Source organism: Molossus molossus, unplaced genomic scaffold, assembly GCF_014108415.1.
Source record: "Molossus molossus isolate mMolMol1 unplaced genomic scaffold, mMolMol1.p scaffold_m16_p_4, whole genome shotgun sequence".
Taxonomy (NCBI): Eukaryota; Metazoa; Chordata; class Mammalia; order Chiroptera; family Molossidae; genus Molossus; species Molossus molossus.
In genome coordinates, this window is record NW_023425377.1 from 59,666,490 (window position 1) to 59,687,365 (window position 20,876).

The 20,876-nt window shown below is 39.5% G+C and overlaps 1 protein-coding gene across 1 annotated transcript; it reads left to right on the top strand.

The window, feature by feature from the left end:
• Window positions 1-16,072: 16,072 nt before the first annotated feature.
• Window positions 16,073-20,551, top strand: NEFL (neurofilament light). Its single transcript, XM_036241940.1, has 4 exons — window positions 16,073-17,208; window positions 18,319-18,443; window positions 18,875-19,194; window positions 19,987-20,551. The coding sequence occupies exons 1-4, from the start codon at window positions 16,165-16,167 to the stop codon at window positions 20,121-20,123; spliced, it is 1,626 nt and encodes a 541-aa protein (XP_036097833.1). The 5' UTR covers window positions 16,073-16,164; the 3' UTR covers window positions 20,124-20,551.
• The last annotated feature ends 325 nt before the right edge of the window (window positions 20,552-20,876 follow it).

The window sequence follows — 20,876 nt, forward strand, 5'->3', positions numbered from 1 at the left end:
GAGGGAATAAAAAGAACAAAATCCAGCTTTCTGCTATTTATAAGAGATTGCTAAGGAGTAAATATTATAAATACACAATGAAAAAAAGCAACTATTATTCAGAAAGATGTAAAAATTTTACACCTGTAAGCACTTATAAATAACATAGGTTGAAATACATATAAGCAAACATTGGAAATATATGTAAAGAAGCTTATAATCCAATTTTAACTCTTGTTTCTTTTTTATTTGTTTGATTTGAGGATCCAATTGCCAAGCTTAGTCTAATGGATATATACACAATGCTATACTCACCAAACAAAGGATTCGCAAACTTTCCAAGGATCAATGCAACCTTTATAACATTGACCAAATACTACATCATAAATCAATTCTTAACAAATGATACAACCATGCCTCTTCCCCCTCCAATCATACAGAACCATATTCTCTGACCAAAGGGTAGACGAATTAGAAGTCACTGACCAAAGGTAAATGAAAAATTCCATATGTTCATAAATTTAAAGATATAGTTCTACGTAATCTTTTGGCCAAAGAATAGAATAAATCGCATTGACATTTAGAATGCATTTGAACTGAATGACAATTAAAATTCCACAAAGCTCACCTGGAATAATACAGCATTTATATATATATATATATATATTATATTTATATATATATTTTATATATATATAATAAATAATATTCTTACTCCTTGTTTTATTTTTTCATAATATTCAAACATCAATGTACACAGTTGGAAAAAGAATCTTCAAAACATTCTCAACTTAAATGGAAATTATGAATTTAGTTCTTTTTTTTTTAGTTGAGAGGAAGACAAAAGCAGTTATCTTTGTAGATGGAAAGACTGAGAACTAATTGTTTGTGTATTTTCTTTCTCATATTTCTAGATGCACAGTAACCAGGAAGCTCCCATTCCTATCCCAGACCATCTGGTAGAAAGTTTAACTTAGTCTATTAATGGAAGACAACAGAAAAAATATTGTTTAAATTTCTTCATATAAAAGTGAATGTGCAAATCTTTGTGTGGATGTATGTTTTCATTTCTTTTGGATAGATTTTTAGAAGTAGAATTGTTCAATCACATGGTCGTTCTGTTTAATATTTTGCGAAACTGCCAAATTTTTCCAAGGTAGCTGCACTATTTAACAATCTCATCAATAATGTTTGAAGTTTCCAATTTCTTCACATCCTTGTCAACCATGTTATTGTCTATTTTTATTATATTCATTCAGTGGGTGTGAATTGATATCTCACTGTGATTTTGATTTAAAATTTGCTAATGACCAATGATGTTGAGAATCTCTTTATGTGCTTATCAGCCATTCATATATCTTCTTTGGGGAAATGTCTATTCAAATCTTTGCCCAAGTGAATGTACTTTAAACATTTTTTTTTCTTTTACTCACGCACTCCCTTAGATAAATTTAGAAAATCTATATAATCCTTACTTTTAAATTGTCTAAATTTTTCATCATAAGTTTAAACAGTTTTTGTTGCAAAAGATGTAATTTTAAGTATCTTTTAAATATAGACATTTACAAATAGTTACACTATTAAATATATCAAATGAAATTTAAACACAAAACCAACATGTTACCCATCTCCATTCATTTAAAAAAATGCATGAATAAGCTCTTTTTACCCTTCACTGTGTTTTAATTTTATTTTAGAGAGACAGGAAGGGAGAAAGAGAGAGTGAAAGAAACTGTCGATTGGTTGCCTCCCATATGCACTCGAACCAGGGAATCGAACCTACAACCTGGATATGTGCCTTGCCTGAGAATCAAACCCTCGAGCTTTCAGTGCACAGGATGATGCTCCAACACAACCACGCTGGCCCTTCACCAGTTTTAGGGATCCTGTTTTGCTTCTTGAACTCTCATTTTCACTATCTTTTCCACATTCGTTTATCCCTAATATAGTATGTTTAATGCTTGTAAACTGTGTACTATAATTCTATCATTCTTCTCTGCAAAATAAGTATGAGAATTGTAAATTAAATGTTATTTCATGTAATCATAAACATCTAAGTATTACAATATTTTCTGGATTGAAATATGATTACAAGTAATATTAGTAGACCATTACTCAAAACAGGCTTATCTTATAAGTTCTAATAAATAATCATTAAAACCAAACTGAACTTCTATTTGCAATGAACCTCTTAATTAATCCATACATCCATGAATGAATAGTACTGATTACTAGAATGAATAATAAAACAATTGTATTCCTTCTTTTTAAAAAAATACACACAGACATGTAAAATAAAAAATTGCTGAAAGCCCTGGCCGGTTTGGCTCAGTGGCGAGAGTGTCGGCCCTCAGACCAAAGAGTCATGGGTTTGATTCTGGTCAAGGGCACGTATGTTGGTTGCAGTTCGATCCCTGGCCCTGGTCGGGGTTGTGCAGGAGGCAACCAATTGATGTGTCTCACTCACATCGATGTTTCTCTCTCTGTCTCCTTCCCTCCAACCTTTCTGAAGATAAATGGAAAAATATTCTTGGGTGAGGATTAAAAAAAAATTGCTGACAAATCTTGTTTACCTAAATAAATAAGTATAAAAGTATACAAGTGTATACGCACACACACACACAAGCATATATATATATATACACACACATATATATGCATATAGGTTATAAGAATATAAGTATACAGGAATAGAAGTTTTCATGTTGTTTTATATTGTTATAGCAAAGTCACTCAATAATTGAAATCTTTCCAAATTTTAAACCAGAAAGCACCTATTGACCTATTATAAAAAATATTTTAGTGCTCAATCAGTTAATCAATCTATTAAATACTTCTTTAATTTTGTTAAAAGCAAAGTTTTGGAAAGCAATTAGCTTGCATAAGGGTGTATCTCTGATGATTAAAATAATTTATTCACTTCATTCCTGGAAGTATACCAAAAGACACTTCACCAAGTGTTATCAAATGACTATACATAATACCTATTTATTTGTCACTTAGAACACCTTGAAATATTACTCATTATACTTAGAAAGGTCTGGAATAGGAAATACATTTAATTTCTATTCATTTTTATCAGTAGAATGTTAAGAATAAAATTATCTTCCTATGTAATTTAAATGCATTTTTGTTAAAACTATGTTGCTACAGATTTAGCTCATACAATTTATGATGAAAGTAGGAAGAGAGAATTAGCACAAATTCTCAAGCAGCTAGATTTTACAAAAGACTACATAAGGCCACTGGAATGGGGAAACATTCCCTCAGCACTATCTATGCCTGTGGGCCCTTGGAAAGTCCTTCAGTCCCTCCGGGGGAGTGCGTGGCCCAGCTTACAGAGTTGCACTTGGTGAGTGGCCCAGCTACATCCAGGATCAGACACCTCGACCTCAATCCAGTGCTTTCCCCACCTTCTTGTGTTGTTTCCCAAAACTTTATGCACTTTCAAAATTATCTATACGAAAACATCATATCCAGAAACTTCATTTTTCTGGAGAAGATGATACTTGCTACATTTTGCTGACTTAGATGACTCTCTCTCCCCCACACCTATTTTTTGGAAGTAACATCTGGCTCCACTCACCATCCAGGATGGTTACCATAGTGATACCTAAAGATTATTTGCATGTCCTCCCTCTAACCCTAGACTCCACCTACTCTTCCTTGGCATTCAGTTTAAATTCTTAGGTTTTTTTCTTCAAAGGGAAACCAGCAATACACATATTTTAAAAGGAGATAAAGAACCAAAGACAAGAGAGGAGTGGTGGTGGAGAGGGATTGATTTTATTTTTCATGCTGGGGTTTGGGTACTAGGAGAAAAATGTAAATGGACCTGAGACTCGCTCTGTTTCAACAGTTAATTCTGAAGCAAGAAAAAGAGGAGCATCTGATTTCCGCCCCCTTTCTTTCAAATTCAACCTATGAAAAGAAAAAAAAATCAGGAGAGAAAAGAAATTCCTTTTTATTATTATTAATTTATTTATTTTTGTTACAGATGTTTCTCCTTCCCCCCCCCCCACTGATTCCCCCCTCTCCCTCCCTCCCCACCCTGTTCCCAGCTTGGCTGTCCATGTCCATTGTTCATGCATACATGCATATAAGTTCTGTGGTTTACCTCTCCCCTACCACCTCCTCTTCTGGGGATTGTCAGTCTGTACCCCACTTCCATGTCTCTGGAACTACCCCATTCCTCAGACTGATATATTCATTACATTCCACAAATAAGTGAGATCATATGATACTTATCTTTCTCTGATTGACTAGTTTTGCTTAGAATAATACTTTCCAGGTCCCACCATGTCGTCTCAAAGAATAAGAGATCTTTCTTTCTTACAGCTGCATAGTACTCCACTGTGTATATGTACCACAGCTTTTTTATCCATTCATCTACTGATGAACACTTCTGGTGTTTCCAGATATTAGCTATTGTAAATAATGCTGCTATGAACATAGGGGTACATATATTCTTTATGACTGGTGTTTCAAGCTGCTTAGAGTATATTCTTAGAAGTGGGATCACTGGGTCAAATGGAAGTTCAATTTTTAATATTTTGAGGTAACACCATATTGTTTTCCATAGTGGCTGCAACAGTCTGCATTCCCACCAACAATGTACTAGAGTCCCCTTTTCTTCATATCCTGACCAACACTTATTGTTTGACGATTTGTTGATGAAGACCATTCTGACAGATGTGAGGTGATGCCTCATTGTTGTTTTAATTTGCATCTCTCTGATGATTAGTGATGATGAGCATTTCTTTATATGTCTCTTAGCCATTTGTATGTCCTGTTTGGAGAGGTGTCTATTCAGCTCCTCTGCCCATTTTTTAATTGGGTTCTTTATTTCCCTTTTGTTGAGTTGTATGAGCACTCTATATATATTGGAAATTAACCCCTCATCTGATATATCATTGGCAATGATGTTCTCCCACACAGTGGGTTGCCTTTCCATTTTGATGATTGTTTCTTTTGCTGTGCAGAAGCTTTTGAGTTTGATGTAGTCTCATGTGTTCATTTTTTCCTTTGTTTTTGTTGCTTTAGGTGATGTATCAGTGAAAATTCTGCTGTGTATGATGTCTGAAATTTTGTTGCCTACATTTTCTTCTAGAATATTTATGGATTCATGGGTCACATTTAATTCCTTTATCCATTTTGAGTTATTTTTGTGTATGGTGTAAGTTGATGGTCTAGTTTCATTGTTTTGCATGTAGCTGTCCAATTTTCCCAACACCATTTATTAAAGAGGCTGTCTTTACTCCACTGTATGCTCTTGCCACCTTTGTCAAATATTAATTGAGCATATTGCCTTGGGTCCATTTCTGGGTTCTCAGTTCTGTTCCACTGGTCTATATGCCTGTTCTTGTGCCAGTACCAGGCTATTTTGATTGCAGTGGCTTTGTAGTGTAACCTGAAATCTGGTAATGTGATCCCTCCTACTTTGTTCTTCTTTTTCAAGATTGCTGTGGCTATTTGAGGTTTTTTTTTTTTGGTTTCACATGAACTTTTGAAGTATGTGATCTAATTCTGTGAAGTATGTCATTGGTATTTTGGTGGGAATTGCATGGAATCTATAGATTGCTTTGGGTAGTATGGACATTTTAATGATGTTAATTCTTCTAACCCATGAACAAGGTATGTGCTTCCACTTGTTTATATCTTCCTCTATTTCTTTTTTCAATGACTTGTAGTTTTCTGTGAATAGGTCCTTTATTTCTTTGGTTAAGTTTATTCCTAGGTATCTTAAATTTTTAGCCATGATGGTAAATGGGATTGTTTGCTTCGTTTCTCTTTTTGTGAGTTCATCATCAGTGTATAAGAATACCATTGATTTCTTGATATTAATTTTATATCCTGCTACTTTGCCAAATTCATTTATTAAGTCTAGTAAATTTTTGCTGGATATTTGGGGTTTTCTACGTATAGTATCATGTCATCTGTGAATAATGACAGTTTCACTTCCTCCTTTCCAATTTGGATCCCTTTATTTTTTTTCTTCCTGTCTGATTGCTGTGGCTAAGACTTCCAGTACTATGTTAAATAAGAGTGGAGAAAGTGGGCATCCTTGTCTTGTTCCTGTTCTTAAAGAAAATGCTTTTAATTTTGCCCATTGAGTATGATGTTGGCTGTAGGTCTTTCATATATGGCTTTTATTATGTCAAGATATGATACCTCTATTCCCAGATTGCTGAGCATTTTTATCAGAAATGGGTGCTGAATTTTGTCGAATGCTTTTTCAGCATCTATTGATATGATCATATGATTTTTATCTTTAATTTTGTTTATGTGGTGTATCACATTTATTGATCTGTGACTATTGTATCAGCCTTGTATCCCTGGGATGAATCCCACTTGGTCATAGTGAATAATTGTTTTGATGTATTGCTGGATCCGATTTGCTAGTATTTTGTTCAGGATTTTGGCATCTATGTTTGTCAGGGATATTGGTCTGTAGTTTTTATTTCTTTGTAGTGTTATTTTCTGGTTTTGGAATTAGAATTATGCTGGCCTCATAAAACAAGTTTGGAAGTTTTCCTTCTTCTTGAATTTTTTGAAATAGTTTGAGGAGAATGGGTATTAGTTCTTCTTTGAATTAGTTCGGTAAAATTCCCCCGTGAAGCCGTCCTGGCCTGGGCTTTTGTTTGCTGGCAGAGTCTTGATTACATCTTCAATTTCTTTTGTTGTTATTGGTATGTTAAAGTTTTCTATCTCTTCCTGGTTCAGTTTTGGGAGACTATGTGTTTCTAGAAATTTTTTCATTTTACTTAGATTGTCGAATTTGTTGCCGTATAATTGTTCATAATATTTGTTCACGATCCTTTGTAGTTCTGTGGTGTGAGTTATTATTTCTTCTCATTCATTTCTGTAGTTGTGTATTTGGGTTCTCTCTCTTTGTTTCTTGGTGAGTCTAGCTAAGGGTCCATCAACCTTGTTTATCTATCCAAGGAACCAGCTCTGCTCTTTGTTTCATTGATCCTTTGTATTGTTTTTTTTTGGTCTCCATGTCATTTATTTCTACTCTGATTTTTACTGTTTCCTTCGTTCTACATGCTCTGGGGTTTTCTTTTTGTTTGCTTTCTAGTTCTTTAAGTTGTGAGGTTAGATAGTCTATTAGAAATTTTTCTTGTTTCTTGATGTAGGCCTGTAGTGCTATTAACTTCCCTCTCAGAACTGCTCTATCTGCATCCCATAGATTTTGTGTTGTTGTGTGTTCATTTTCATTGGTTTCCAGGAAGTTTCTAATTTCTTCCTTGATCTCCATGGTAACCCATTCATTGTTCAGTAATATGGTATTTAGTCTCCATGTTTTCAAAAGTCTTTGCATGTTCTTGTTGCAATTGATTTCTAGTCGCACGCCATTGTGATCTGAGAAGATGCTTGATATGATTGAAATCTTCTTGAACTTGTAGAGACTTTGTCTGTGCCCTAACATGTGGTCTATTTTGAGAATGTCCCATGTGCACTTGAGAAGAATAGAAATTCTATTATGTTAGGTGAATGAGAACCAATTTGATAAAAAAATATTGAGCTGTTTAGCTGTGATTATTACCTCTATTCTATAAGAAAGGTGAGTTTCATATGAATAAGCAGATACATATTCCCTGAAAACTTCAATTAATAACTCTCTATTTCTTCCCTCAAAAATCTCATTCTGTTGGCTTTTGTTTATATTCTGTCTTTGGTTCACGTCTGGACTAAGATATTAGAAGGTTCCAGTTTTGGAAGTCATGCCATGAATTTGAACTGTCACTCATGATTACAGATCACTCTTAAGATTTGATTGCTACCCTGTCCTAGCTTAGCCTGTGTTTTTCACCTTTTAAAAACTTTTGAATCAGAATATCGCAGGTTGGCAAGGGACCTAGTAGGTCATCCAGGGTCAAGGCCAGCGTAGATGTGGAGTGATTCCCTTCTGCCTGCTATTGCTGTGTGCCTGGAGGAGTCTCTTTCAGCTTTGGACAGCTCTGAATTTCATAAGGAGCTAAGCCTTCCATCCATCTGTACCTTTAAGTGTTAGGACAGAGCTGTGTGCTTTATGTAATTAATTTTTCCAAATTTGGAAATCCATAAGAAAATTTTAATTTGGATAATTTCTAAAGTAAGTAGTAATCAGGGTAATGGGCAAACACTTTTCTGGCATGAGAAAACACTTTGCCAATTGAAATTTTTCAGGCCTATCCTAAAGCACATCTGTTACTCTAACGTGATTTGGCAGTGTTGTTTATTAAATTTGTAAGATAAAGTGATACTGAAAGAGGCAGGGAATCTTTTTCAGTGCACTTTTTTTCTCTCCAGATAATATAATAATAAAAGGAATTGCTAGTTAGCAATGCGACAGTCAGCCTGTATCTGGAGAGAAATGCCCAAATGCAATTTGGTTCTTATAACATTTTGCAGTGATGGATGTCTATTTTTGGAGCCTGTTAATAAAGCAGAGCATTCACTTACTTGGCTTGTGTCTGTAGTGCTCTGCTTGGTTGATCATTGTATGGATTACTTTACTTGTATGCTATTTGAGCATCCTCAATTCTGATTATTGTAGCATTTTCTTGCACCAGTATACAAATTCAAACTTTGTAGGAATAGAAAAAGAGTGAGAGTTCTGATTTGCATAGCACCTTTCAAAAACATTCTATCACTGTGGTCATACAAGAAGTGTGAGAATTCAGACAGCTGTGTGACTTTGACCAATATTCTTAAATTCTCAGAACCCCATTTTCCTCCTCATAGCATGAAAATAATACCTTATTAGAGTTCTGTGTGTATTCAATGGTATAATATACCTGTATTTTTAGGTATATGGTTTAGGCTCCAGTCTAACTAAAACTTAGCTTCCACATCTTTAAAATGAGGATAATTTTAACAGCTAACTCACCAGGATTCTGTGATGATTAAATTAAATTGATATTGGCATTTTAACAGTAGTTAGAGCTAAGAGGGGATGCTCTTTGAATAGTAATGCATCAAGAATCCAATCTGAAAATAGGAAGTAACTGAGGCTTTCCTTATCCATGGAAGGGCATCATGAAGGGATCTGAAAAAAAAAATATATATATATACTATAAGGCTGTATATGTTGCAACACTATCAGATTCAGAGAAAAATGCCCAGTGACTTTGATGATAGGAAACCTGGTGAACAGTCCTGGACCCACTGTTTCAGGAGACATGGTTTGGGATAAATCTCTTCACATGTGCAGATCTTTCAGCATCCTTATCTAGAAAGCGAGGATGGTAAAACCTGCAGATCTGTTTCTGCCTTATAGGATAGCTGCAGGGAACCAGTCATAAAATGCAGAAACATGGAGGAATCTTCAGCTCTCCTTATAAATGTCACCATTGTCATCTCTGTTACATGACAATGCTATAAGGATCACATGGAAAATAAATCTGAGAGTAGTGAGATTTAGAAATTGAAAAATAAGAGCTCATATTTGGGCACTAATGCCTCTGCCTCCCTAGGAATTTCTGCTCTGGTTGGAAGTTATGCCCAATAGCCACAGTGTGGAAGGATAGGAAAGGGAGGAGCCACTCCGTGAACGGGGTAACCAAAGCAAAGTTCAGGAGCTGTTACAGATGAAGAAACCTGTGGATGTGGGTGGAAAACATGTAGGTTTTAAAACTATTACAGCAGATTTGAACAATGGACCAACAGAGTTTATATTAAAGATTAGATTTAATGGGAACAAAAGAAAGTTGTGTTTGTGTGCTTTAAAAAAGCCACAGTGTAAATTAATAGCCTTAGCTTTCAAAGTTTTCTCTCTCTTTTTTTTTTTTGGCTAGGTTGAAACAAAATTTAATATGAGGCAGCAATGTAAAATTGCTTGAAAAACACGTTAATGCAACATTAGAATAGACTAACAGAAATACAATATCTACTCTTCTTGAGAACAATAAGAACATCCACTTTGTAGAGCTGCTGTTAGGATTATATACAGAGCATGTAGCATAGTAACCAGCCACAGAAACGTTGCATCATTTACTTCATTTGACTTCCTCATTTTCTCAAATCATAGCAACTATTGCTTTTATCATTCTTCTGTTCTTCGAAACATCTCTCAAGATTTTGCCTTTTATTATTTAACTTCTGTATAATTCTTTACAATATGACCTGTATGTTTCTCTGCTTAGCTATTTTTAAAAGTAATTTGCAATACACATTTTTGTTCAGATAGCAATTTATTTATTTTTTAAAAAACTGATATAAAATTTTTTAGAACTCAGTAACAAAAATTTAAACTCGTTCATTGCATATCATTGTGATAATCATTGTGAAGATCATAGTGATAGGTAGAATGAATAGACATACATACAAGGGCTCTCTGAACTCCTGTAATTATTTTATTATACATTTTAATTTTGTAATATTTTCATGTTGTATATTTATATATAGAGTTTACAGGGTTTTTTTCCCTTGATGTAAAACTTACATTCAATGAAATGCACAACTTCTGTTACATCCTAATTTTGACAAATACACATACCTACCCAATCAGAACTTCTGGAAACTAGAACAATACCGGCACCACAGCAAGTTCCCTTTCTCCTGCCTCCTTTCAGTCATCTACCACCTCACAGTTCCTGAAGGAACCACTGTTCTGATGTTTTCCATCACTGATTAGTTCGTCTGTTCTAGAATTTCACATAAATGGAATTATACAGTAGGAAGCCTTCATCTAATACTTCTTTCACTCAGCAACAGTATCCTGTTTCTGAGATTCGACCATTTTACGGTGTGTGTCTACTGACACACACCGTCTTTCTGTGTGCTGGTCTTTCTCAAGCCTTTTGGAGACAGGGGCTGTGCTACGACTCCCTGACTGCAACACTTCACGCCCCCACCCCCACCCCCATGGCACTTGTACAGAATTGTACACATTAGAAGGGTTCCGCTGACAGGTGGTGATTCCATGGATGAATGAACGTATGAGTTATTTAATCAATCAACGAGCCATTTAGAAAAGTTTCGCTTTTCTAATCCCGACGGTCCCTTACATGTTCAATTTACCAAAGCCAGTATTCTATATCCTGGGGTCAGAAGTCTGCCTGAATCCAGGGACACCCCCATTTGCAATTCTGGAACCGCATCTGCTGCATGCGTGCAGCAGCGCAGCACTCGCGAGACAGCGCACTGCGGCCTGGAAGGCTCAGGCAAGTCTGAGACAGCAGACCTCGGGCTTGGTCTCCTGCAGACAGAAAAGCCTTTCCTCTGGATTTGCAAACAGTCAACCTCGAATTCCTCCAATTGGTTTGTTAAACCACTGTAAAGGTCAGCAAAGAAACCCAGGTTCGGCATGGCATGTTTTTGAGGCCAGTTAGTCCCCACATTGCAGCAGCAGCATGAATCTCCTTGCGTCAGGAGAGCACAATTCAACAAACGGAATTAGTATTGTTGGTTCTGACTGGTCTGGTTGTGACCCTTCTGAAATGATTGTAAATTGAGCCCTTTAATGTCCCCAGCATACTCTCTTACCTCTGCGTCTGGTGACTGATACTAAGGGCGAGGAACTGTGGAGCAGGCATCTGGGGGAAAATACATTACCTTGGCTAGTTCCGTGGAGCAGGTCTGAACCTGCCCACATCATTTCTGCTTGGACAACAGCAAGTCTCGGTCATTTCTAATACTGCACATGTTCTAAATATAAATGTGCTTTTTAATTTTAATCTACTCAGATGACATTTTTGTTCCTGCTGCAATCTATTTTTTATATAGCCGCACAGCCCACTTTGTGATGCATTATTTCACAACAAAATGAGCATATTTTATATTGCAATTGGGAAAGTTTTTTTTTCAAACATATTACCAAGGGATGGGAGATTCATGTATTATGATGATTCCTATGTGAGGATAATATATAAAGAGATAAACCAGTTATAAGATACAGAAAGGAAATATATTTGTAGCTTCCACACACTATACATTTTCTGTTGATTTTCTCATGTTTCTTTTGATAAACTCCAACAATGAGATGGTGAGTGCCAGCATTTTTTCTTTTACATTTTCTGGCAATTTTAAGGTCACCTTTTCAAAGAAAACCTATTTATAAGAGTGAAAAAGGAAAGTATTTTAGTTAGAAAAAAAAGTGGAAGTCATGATGTAGTTATTTTAAGGAGTTTAGATCAGCTAAGTTGCATTTTAGGTCACTAATTCTAGAACAGGTGTTTTGCAAACCGATGTTCACAGTAATGTTTAACAAGTGACATCACCAGTTATGTGTTATGTTTTATGGGTAGGTTCCTTTTAATTTTACTTTGGGACATTTAAGACACCTACATATATACAGTTTATTGTCTCCACTAGCTGTTCAATGAAACATACTCATTAACAATCTCCTCTGGTATAAATCAGTTCATATCAGTGTTCCCCAAACACAAGAGGTTTACTACTCACACACCAGACTCTGCAGACTGTGGCATGCAGTTATCAAACTCCACAGAGACATATGGAAGCAGCAAATACCAGTGGTTGCAGTATGTGCAATCAGGGGAGCTAGACTCAGACTGGAAGCAGATAGAGTTCAGGTTTGAAGTAGCTGTGTGAGTTGGCAAATTACTTAACCTCTCTGGGTCTCAGCTATTTGCTCTGAATAATAAAATTGGGGATTTTATAATTATTAAGTTATAGATATCGAATACCCATCATAGAATAGGTGTCCTGCACATGTTTATATCCTTGATCCCTCCTTGCATGCATAAACTAATGCCAGCTTTGCTGACACTGATGTATCTATCTGACAGTGAGTTGAATGGAGACCCATCTGCTGTTCTGGACTAGGACTGTTCCCACAGCTCATCGGTGGCAGGAGAACTTTGCTCTGTTGTTCTTTGGACTAATGCTTTTCATGAGGCCTGTCTCATAAGAATTTCACCCTGAATTTGAGTTTTTCAAAACAAATACCAATGCAGAACTTCCTGCAGTGCCACAGCATTGCCGAATAGTGAAAAGCCGCCAGGTCCTATCCATCTGAAGCCTGACTCTTGGCACTGAAGAAGTAAAACTTTTTCAGTGGTTTTAAGAGTTATATTTTATGAGCTTTGTGGTAATGTTAATATATTTTGCTTTTAAAGTAAACTACCCCAAACGATCCCTTAGGGGAATATAGATATATCAGGGGATTATTGACGTATCAGTGATAACCAGTGTGAAAGTTTTATTAAGTTTCATCAACATACTTCCATATTTGTTTTCTAAATAATTTTTACCTTCTAGGAGTATATTTTGTTGGCAGCCCTCAGTCAATTTCATGTTGGTAAAGAATAAGCTTACAGGAGAATAAATACACAAGTGTGTACCAACACCCAGAAGCCCTCTTCTGAAGAAATAGCGACCCCACTGCAAACAATACTAATGCAAAGACATTTATGCTTAAGTGGTAGAAAAATCAAGATTGTGAAAAAGCTGCTCATTTTAACTTTGCTTTGCTACAGAGTAAATGTCACATGAGCATTCAGAGCAAAGTTCAGTGAAGAGGATTTTAAAAGGAGGATGATTGGACAGAATATTTTTAAAAAGGGACTGGCACCTAGCATAGGAAGGTTGAAGTAGAATCACCAAAACTCAGACATAGGAGGGATTCAGGAGGCCTTCTAAAGCAAGACTATAGTGGAGAAGGAGGTGGCTATGCCAGGAGCTATAACCCCCCACCCCTAAACCCTCCAGAGATTTACATTGGTAGCTACAGGTCACCTGCCCCCTCTCTCCACTCCCTGATCACCAGGTTCTGAAAAGCCAAGGGCTCTGAGCCCTCATTCCCACCCTTCCTCATTCCCGTGTGCCTCCCTTTTCAGCTACCCAAAGGACGGCAGCAGCTGCCCTACAGGTTTCTTTCTCCGCAGTATTTCACCGCCCCTGCAGCATTCATCAGCCCCTCCCTCTTTCTGGTCAGCCTTCTCTGCAGTCCAAGGCTTCAATCAAGAACTCGGGGGGGGGGGGGGGGGGGGATCGCTGATGGACTTAAGGTCTCCAAGGGTGACCTGAAACTCTTAAGGAAGGGAGCTAGCAAAAAGGAAATGAATTCATGAATACCTAAAGAGTGTGCTGCAGGCAGACACACAGTGAGTGTGAAACAATGCGGTTTACACCAAGCAGGTTAAAAAAATTCATTCTGCCACTTTTTATCCACATATAAGTAATTGGAAAAGACAAAAATATGGCTTCTCTAGGTTCTCTCCCACCTCCCTCTTCTCCCCAGAGAATCCTTTTATCACTGTTGAATCACTGATGAGTGGGGAGACCAAGGGCTGTGTGGGCTATAAAAAGTCATCAGAATAAGAGCCCTATCTTGTCTGCCAGGGCCAAATGAAATTCAGCACAGCCTCATGGTTTAGGCTCGACACCCTAGAATGATTGAGCGTGGATGGACCTCTTGATAGATTTAAGCTAGCAAAGTTATTGTTTCTAAAGTTGCATTACTGGAGACAGTACAGATGGTTTAGAATCACCACCTCCCCAAGTTCTCTAATGCAGTCTTTCCCCCTATTATGAAGAGGGTGGGGTATAGGAATAGCAGGGTTTTTTGTTTTTTTTTTAAGTTGCAAAGAACCTCAGAGGTTAAGCCTCACCCCACAGTCCAGTCCGGGGAGCAGTGCAGTACCTCCGGGGCAACTCTTGCTGGCTGCGAGTACTCCACCCTCTCAGCATCACCCAGAAAGCGATTCCGGCTTCTCTTAGAAAACTGTTACCATGTTTCTCCTTAGTTTCCTTCTTAAAACAACAGTAAGTTGCACGTCAATTGCCACTCTTATGCAAATAAAACAAAAATTAAACGCTGGCTTAGAAAAACGTTAGGTATTCTATACAAATATTTGCGATCCGCCCGTGAAAGTGGAAAAACTCCCTAACAAAACGTGTTATATGAGCTACAAACTGCAGGACAGTATCATGGTGCGTGACGCCACTTACACTGTTTCAGGTATGTGGGTGTTTTTTAAAGGAAGTCCATGGATTCCTGACTATATCTGTTCCCTGTTTATCAAGGGAAAATCATGCAGCTGTTCTTTATCCACCCCAGACCGAGACATCTCGGATCTGAGTTCTTCTCCCTAGGGCTCCAGGCTGGCAGCAGCCGCCTTCCTCTCAATCAGCCAACCACCTGCGCGGCTGGTTGAAATAACCAGGTTGGGTTCTACAAAGGTGTAAAAAGATGAAAAGGGACTTTTAATGTGATGGGGTTCTGGATATCAAGTAGAAATTTAGCTTGGTGAAGATGCAGGATGCGTTTACAGTATGAAGTACCCGCTGGGGAGCTCGCCGCTGCCTTTGCAGTCAGTTTTCTCCCCGGTGAGTTTCAAACTCATTCACGGCTGGCTCTCCTCTACTCACTCGCTTCACCACGCTACACGCATTGGAGGCTTCATTTCCCAGAAAGAAATGAGAAAATCTACGAACATTAAAAGGTTGATATTAACTGCTCTAAAGGCTTGGAAATGCTCAACACCCGCAGTGTCGCACTTCCCTGTGTGTAAGCAGCGAGAGAGAGAGAGAGAGAGAGAGAGAGAGAGAGAGAGAGAGAGAAAACAAACTCCAGGAGAAAGGGAGATATATTAAAGAAAGTGCCAGAAACAGCTACAAAAATATAGAAAACTTTCCTCCACACTGGCGGCAGGCATGCAGCCTTAGACGACCCTCTGTATCTCCAGGGCCCTCGAGGCACTGCATTGTCACCGTAAACACCAAGAAGCGTGATGACGGAGGCCCCCGATGGGGAAAGGGAGAGATAGGGGGAGAGGATGTCTTTGAGGTCCCGAGATCTGGAAAACTAAGATGTCAGTAGGAAGTGAGAACTTGTTATTGGGGCTACATTAGAATCTAGGTGATACGAGGTCGAAGGAGTAAGTAGGATGGGGTACGAGAAGGGAAAATAAATAAGTGAGGGGGTGTGGGGTCTCAGAGAAAATTCGGGGCCTCAGAAAAGTGGAAGAGAGCCGCCACTCCCCAGCTTCCTGTCGCTCGCCCCCGCCTTCCTTTTGCGCAGAATCCTCGGGTCTGCAGCAGCGCTGCCCCCACCGGCCGGCGCGCCATGATCGATCGCAGGCTGCGTCAGAATTCTCCCCGAGTATAAATAGCGGTGGCAGGGCTGCGCCGAGCCGCACACAGCCATCCATCCACCCCTCTCCCTTTCCCCCCTGTTCTTCTTTCTGTGTAGGCCCACCTCTGCTGCTAGCCAGAGGGGCACCGACCGCCACCATGAGTTCCTTCAGGTATGAGCCGTACTACTCGACCTCCTACAAGCGGCGCTATGTGGAGACGCCCCAGGTGCACATCTCCAGCGTGCGCAGCGGCTACAGCACCGCGCGCTCCGCTTATTCCAGCTACTCCGCGCCGGTCTCCTCGCTGTCTGTGCGCCGCAGCTACTCATCCAGCTCTGGCTCCTTGATGCCCAGTCTCGAGAACCTTGACCTGAGCCAGGTAGCCGCCATCAGCAACGACCTCAAGTCGATCCGCACACAGGAAAAGGCGCAGCTGCAGGACCTCAACGACCGCTTCGCCAGCTTTATCGAGCGTGTGCACGAGCTGGAGCAGCAGAACAAGGTCCTGGAAGCCGAGCTGCTGGTGCTGCGTCAGAAGCACTCGGAGCCGTCGCGCTTCCGGGCACTATACGAGCAGGAGATCCGCGACTTGCGTTTGGCGGCGGAAGACGCCACCAACGAGAAACAGGCACTGCAGGGAGAGCGAGAGGGGCTGGAGGAGACTCTGCGCAACCTGCAGGCGCGCTACGAAGAAGAGGTACTGAACCGCGAGGACGCCGAGGGCAGGCTGATGGAAGCGCGCAAAGGTGCGGACGAGGCAGCTCTCGCCCGCGCTGAGCTCGAAAAGCGCATCGACAGCCTGATGGACGAAATCGCCTTTCTGAAGAAGGTGCACGAAGAGGAGATCGCTGAGCTGCAGGCGCAGATCCAGTACGCGCAAATCTCCGTGGAGATGGACGTGTCCTCCAAGCCCGACCTCTCCGCCGCGCTCAAGGACATCCGCGCCCAGTACGAGAAGCTGGCTGCCAAGAACATGCAGAATGCCGAAGAATGGTTCAAGAGCCGCTTTACCGTGCTGACCGAGAGCGCTGCCAAGAACACTGACGCGGTGCGCGCCGCCAAGGACGAGGTGTCCGAGAGCCGCCGCCTGCTCAAGGCCAAGACCCTGGAGATCGAAGCGTGCCGGGGCATGAACGAAGCGCTGGAGAAGCAGCTGCAAGAGCTGCAGGATAAGCAGAACGCTGACATTAGTGCTATGCAGGTATGGCACTAGGCAAAACACAGTGTGTGTGTGTGTGTGTGTGTGTGTGTGTGTGGGCGGGTAGGGCTGCAGAATCGAGGGTGTGTGTGTGGGGGGGGGGATGGGGAGAGGGGTAAGGGCGCGCCCAGAAAGAGTAGACCAGAGATGAGGCCTCTGCAAGCGGGTCTTACGGGGTAAGACTTGGTTTCTTGGACTGTCTGGGACCGGTAGGGCACTTGGAGGGCGGGGGTGGCGGCGCAGCTGCAGTCTGGGAAGTTGTGCTTGGTGCTTTGGAATCTGTGTTCCGCATTAAAGCTGCCCAGTCCTGCATGATGTTGGATGGCGTGGAAGAAGGAGTGGGGGTAGCAGCTGGGCGTTGCCTCCGGCCTGCCTCTCTATTGCCCTGCACTAGCCACAAGTTGCTCTGAGGCGTGGATCCGACCATTAGATTAATTAATGCAACGAAAAGCTCTCATTAGTTTTCATCGATACCTGTGACCAACCAGCATGCTTACTGATTAGTTTTACTAACCACTCCTTTTCTTTAGCAGGTAGACAGGAATACTGAAAACTGTAGTAGGTAATGATATTCACAGTAAGACATTTCTTTTTTAAGGATCTCCATCTTCTGGGAAGGAGGGGAAAAACAAACAAACATGTAGCTACATGAAAAATATTTTAGATAAAATATATATTTTTAATTTAATTAATTTATTTTGTTATTTCCTTCTCCTATAAAGAAATGTATTTCTTGCATGTGACCTGGATAAAGTTAACCAATGAATGAGAGACAAAGTTTAAAGTAAATCAGTTTAGTTCCTTGAAGGCATCTTATGATGATCATTAGACTTAATTAAAGAAAACAAAAATTATTTTTCCATCAAATAATTTTTGCATTATTTTTAAAAACTTGTTTTTCTGTCATCTCATTGTTCATGAAGCTGATTTTTTTTTTTTTTTTTTAGGCAAGAAAGGAAAGATTAAAAAAGAGAAAAAGCAGTTATTTAGGGGAGATTTTTCTTAAGGTGTGCACTTGGAGTTTACACTCAGGCCTTTGTAGCTGTACTCCAAGTAAAATGATAGCAGTGGGGATACATGCTTGAATTCCTTTTCTTTTTTGTCTTCCAACAGGACACAATCAACAAATTAGAAAATGAATTGAGAACTACAAAGAGTGAAATGGCACGGTATTTAAAAGAATACCAAGACCTTCTCAATGTGAAGATGGCTTTGGACATTGAGATCGCAGCTTACAGGTAAACACACTGAGGGCCAAGGCCACAGTCATTCAGCCTCAGGAAGAAAATCAGATTTCATTTATGTTGAATCAGAAACCTTAAAGAATAATTCTTTGAGATACTTGTTTGCTCTTTGGATTTTTCCAAGAAGGCATTTAGACAAGTATGTAAGAATTTATCTCTATAAGAATGGGTCCTGTTCTCAGCTTCCTATTACATTAAATCTAATAGGACTATTTTTAAAGTTAAAAAAAAAAAGTGTTGTTTTTGTTCTAGTCTCTGTCTATTTCCAATCATTAGGTTTTGTTAATTTCCACCCCTGCTCCTGCCTGCCCAAGCCTTTAAGGATGGCATTAGGGGAAGGTGATGAGTGGTGGGCTTAGAGCAAGTCATTCAACACACTTCTGGTGTTCATGTTTGTTAATCCCACCCTGCCCTTGCCTCCCTAGGAAACTCTTGGAAGGTGAAGAGACGCGGCTCAGTTTCACCAGCATGGGAAGCATAGCCAGCAGCTACTCCCAGAGTTCCCAGGTCTTTGGTCGATCTGCCTACGGTGGTTTACAGACCAGCTCCTACTTGATGTCCGCTCGCTCCTTCCCTTCTTATTACACCAGCCATGTTCAGGAGGAGCAGATCGAGGTGGAGGAGACCATTGAGGCTGCAAAAGCTGAGGAAGCTAAAGATGAACCCCCCTCTGAAGGAGAAGCTGAAGAGGAGGAGAAGGAGAAGGAGGAGGCTGAAGAAGAGGAGGGAACAGAAGAGGAAGAAGGTATGATAAAAAAACCAAAACCCCTACAACTTCAAGTGCAAACTGAGTATGGATTTTGTTAGAACATGGATAAGGTAAATGAAGCCTTGCTCATGCCAAGGAAGTTCCACTCATATATGAGTTTAGGATGTTAAATGATACATTAATTCTTTAGTAAGCACCTGATTTCTCAGATTGGCTGTCTTCCCAGAGATACACATGTCTGCTTAACTTGGTAGTTTTTTGAAAATGGCATTTAGATATATCCTCTGCTCTCTTCATTCCTCCTAAATATTTTAAAATGTATTCATTGACCAGAGCAGTTTGATGTCCTATAGGACAAAAATAAATACCAAGCATATAATAAAAGAGATACTGAGGTCCTGGAGAGCTGCAATACCTAGAAGTAATCTCATTCTATTTAAATTTGCCAGCCCATATGGCTGAATGAATTGAGCATTGTCCCATGGATTGAGAGGTAGAGATTTGCTTCCTAGTCAGGGCACATACCTCGGTTGCGGGCTCAATCCCCAGAGGCAGCCAATTGATATTTCTCTCTCACGTCAATGTTTCTGTCTCTCTCTTTCCCCTCCCCTCTCTCTAAAAAATCAATGAAAACATATTTTAAAATAAATAAATCTGTGTTCAGGGGCAAAGTATTTCTGGTGGGCATTGTCAACTGCATGTGTTTTGGGAGAGCAGAGCTGAGAGGTTATTGGGAAGTATTCAGACATTTGTGATTTCCTCCAAAACCTAAACAGAAATATTTGGACTGGACTTACCCTGGATTTGCACTTTTTTTTGTTGTTAAAGCTGCCAAGGAAGAATTTGAGGATGCAAAGGAGGAAGAAGGAGGGGAAGGTGAAGAAGGTGACGACAAAGAAGCTGAGGAGGATGAGAAAAAAGATGAAGGTGCTAGGGAGGAGCAAGCAACCAAGAAGAAAGATTGAGCCCCCCTTTCTTTAATTATTTCAGAAATAATCCTCCTGAAACCAGGCCAACCCCATCACCAATCAAGCAGTTGAGTTCCTGATACTATACAGATTAAGAAGTCAATATATGTAAAATTCTGAGATGACTCAGGTTGGACATTAAATGTTGTGCTATGACTTTTCTCCTTATGCAGAGTATGTGTTTGCTTGCAGAGTGGCTTCCTGGCGTGCTGCCAGCCTGTGCATGGTCCATGCTTATGAGTTCAGGATCTATGGCAATGTGAATAATTCAGATGTTTACAATAAAGAACACATGAATAAATAAATTAAGTCACTAATATTAATGTTATACTTCATGGAAAAAATGTCCTTTGAACTTTTGGTGGTTACAAATTGAAGACCTCAAATTATGTGCAATAAATAGTAAATAAAGTTACACTGAATGACATTTTTTGCTGTGGTTGTTGACTCAAACTATCTTAAAGAAGGTATCAATATAAGTCATATAAAAGTGGACTATTGACCTCCAATTTAACAATTACAATGTATTTTTTGCTCCTTAATTGGTAATTCTGAGGGATACAGTTAAGTCATGATCTTTCATGAAATCTCTCCCCTCAAAAATTTTACAGATAATACACTTGAGTAAACAGGAGTCTCTGGGATTCTTTCTCTTTTATAAATAACAGACTACTCTGCCCCCATAAAATGTAATGTGTAATGTTGGGAATGACTTTCTTGGAGGCAATTCTGAAATTACATGATAAGTAT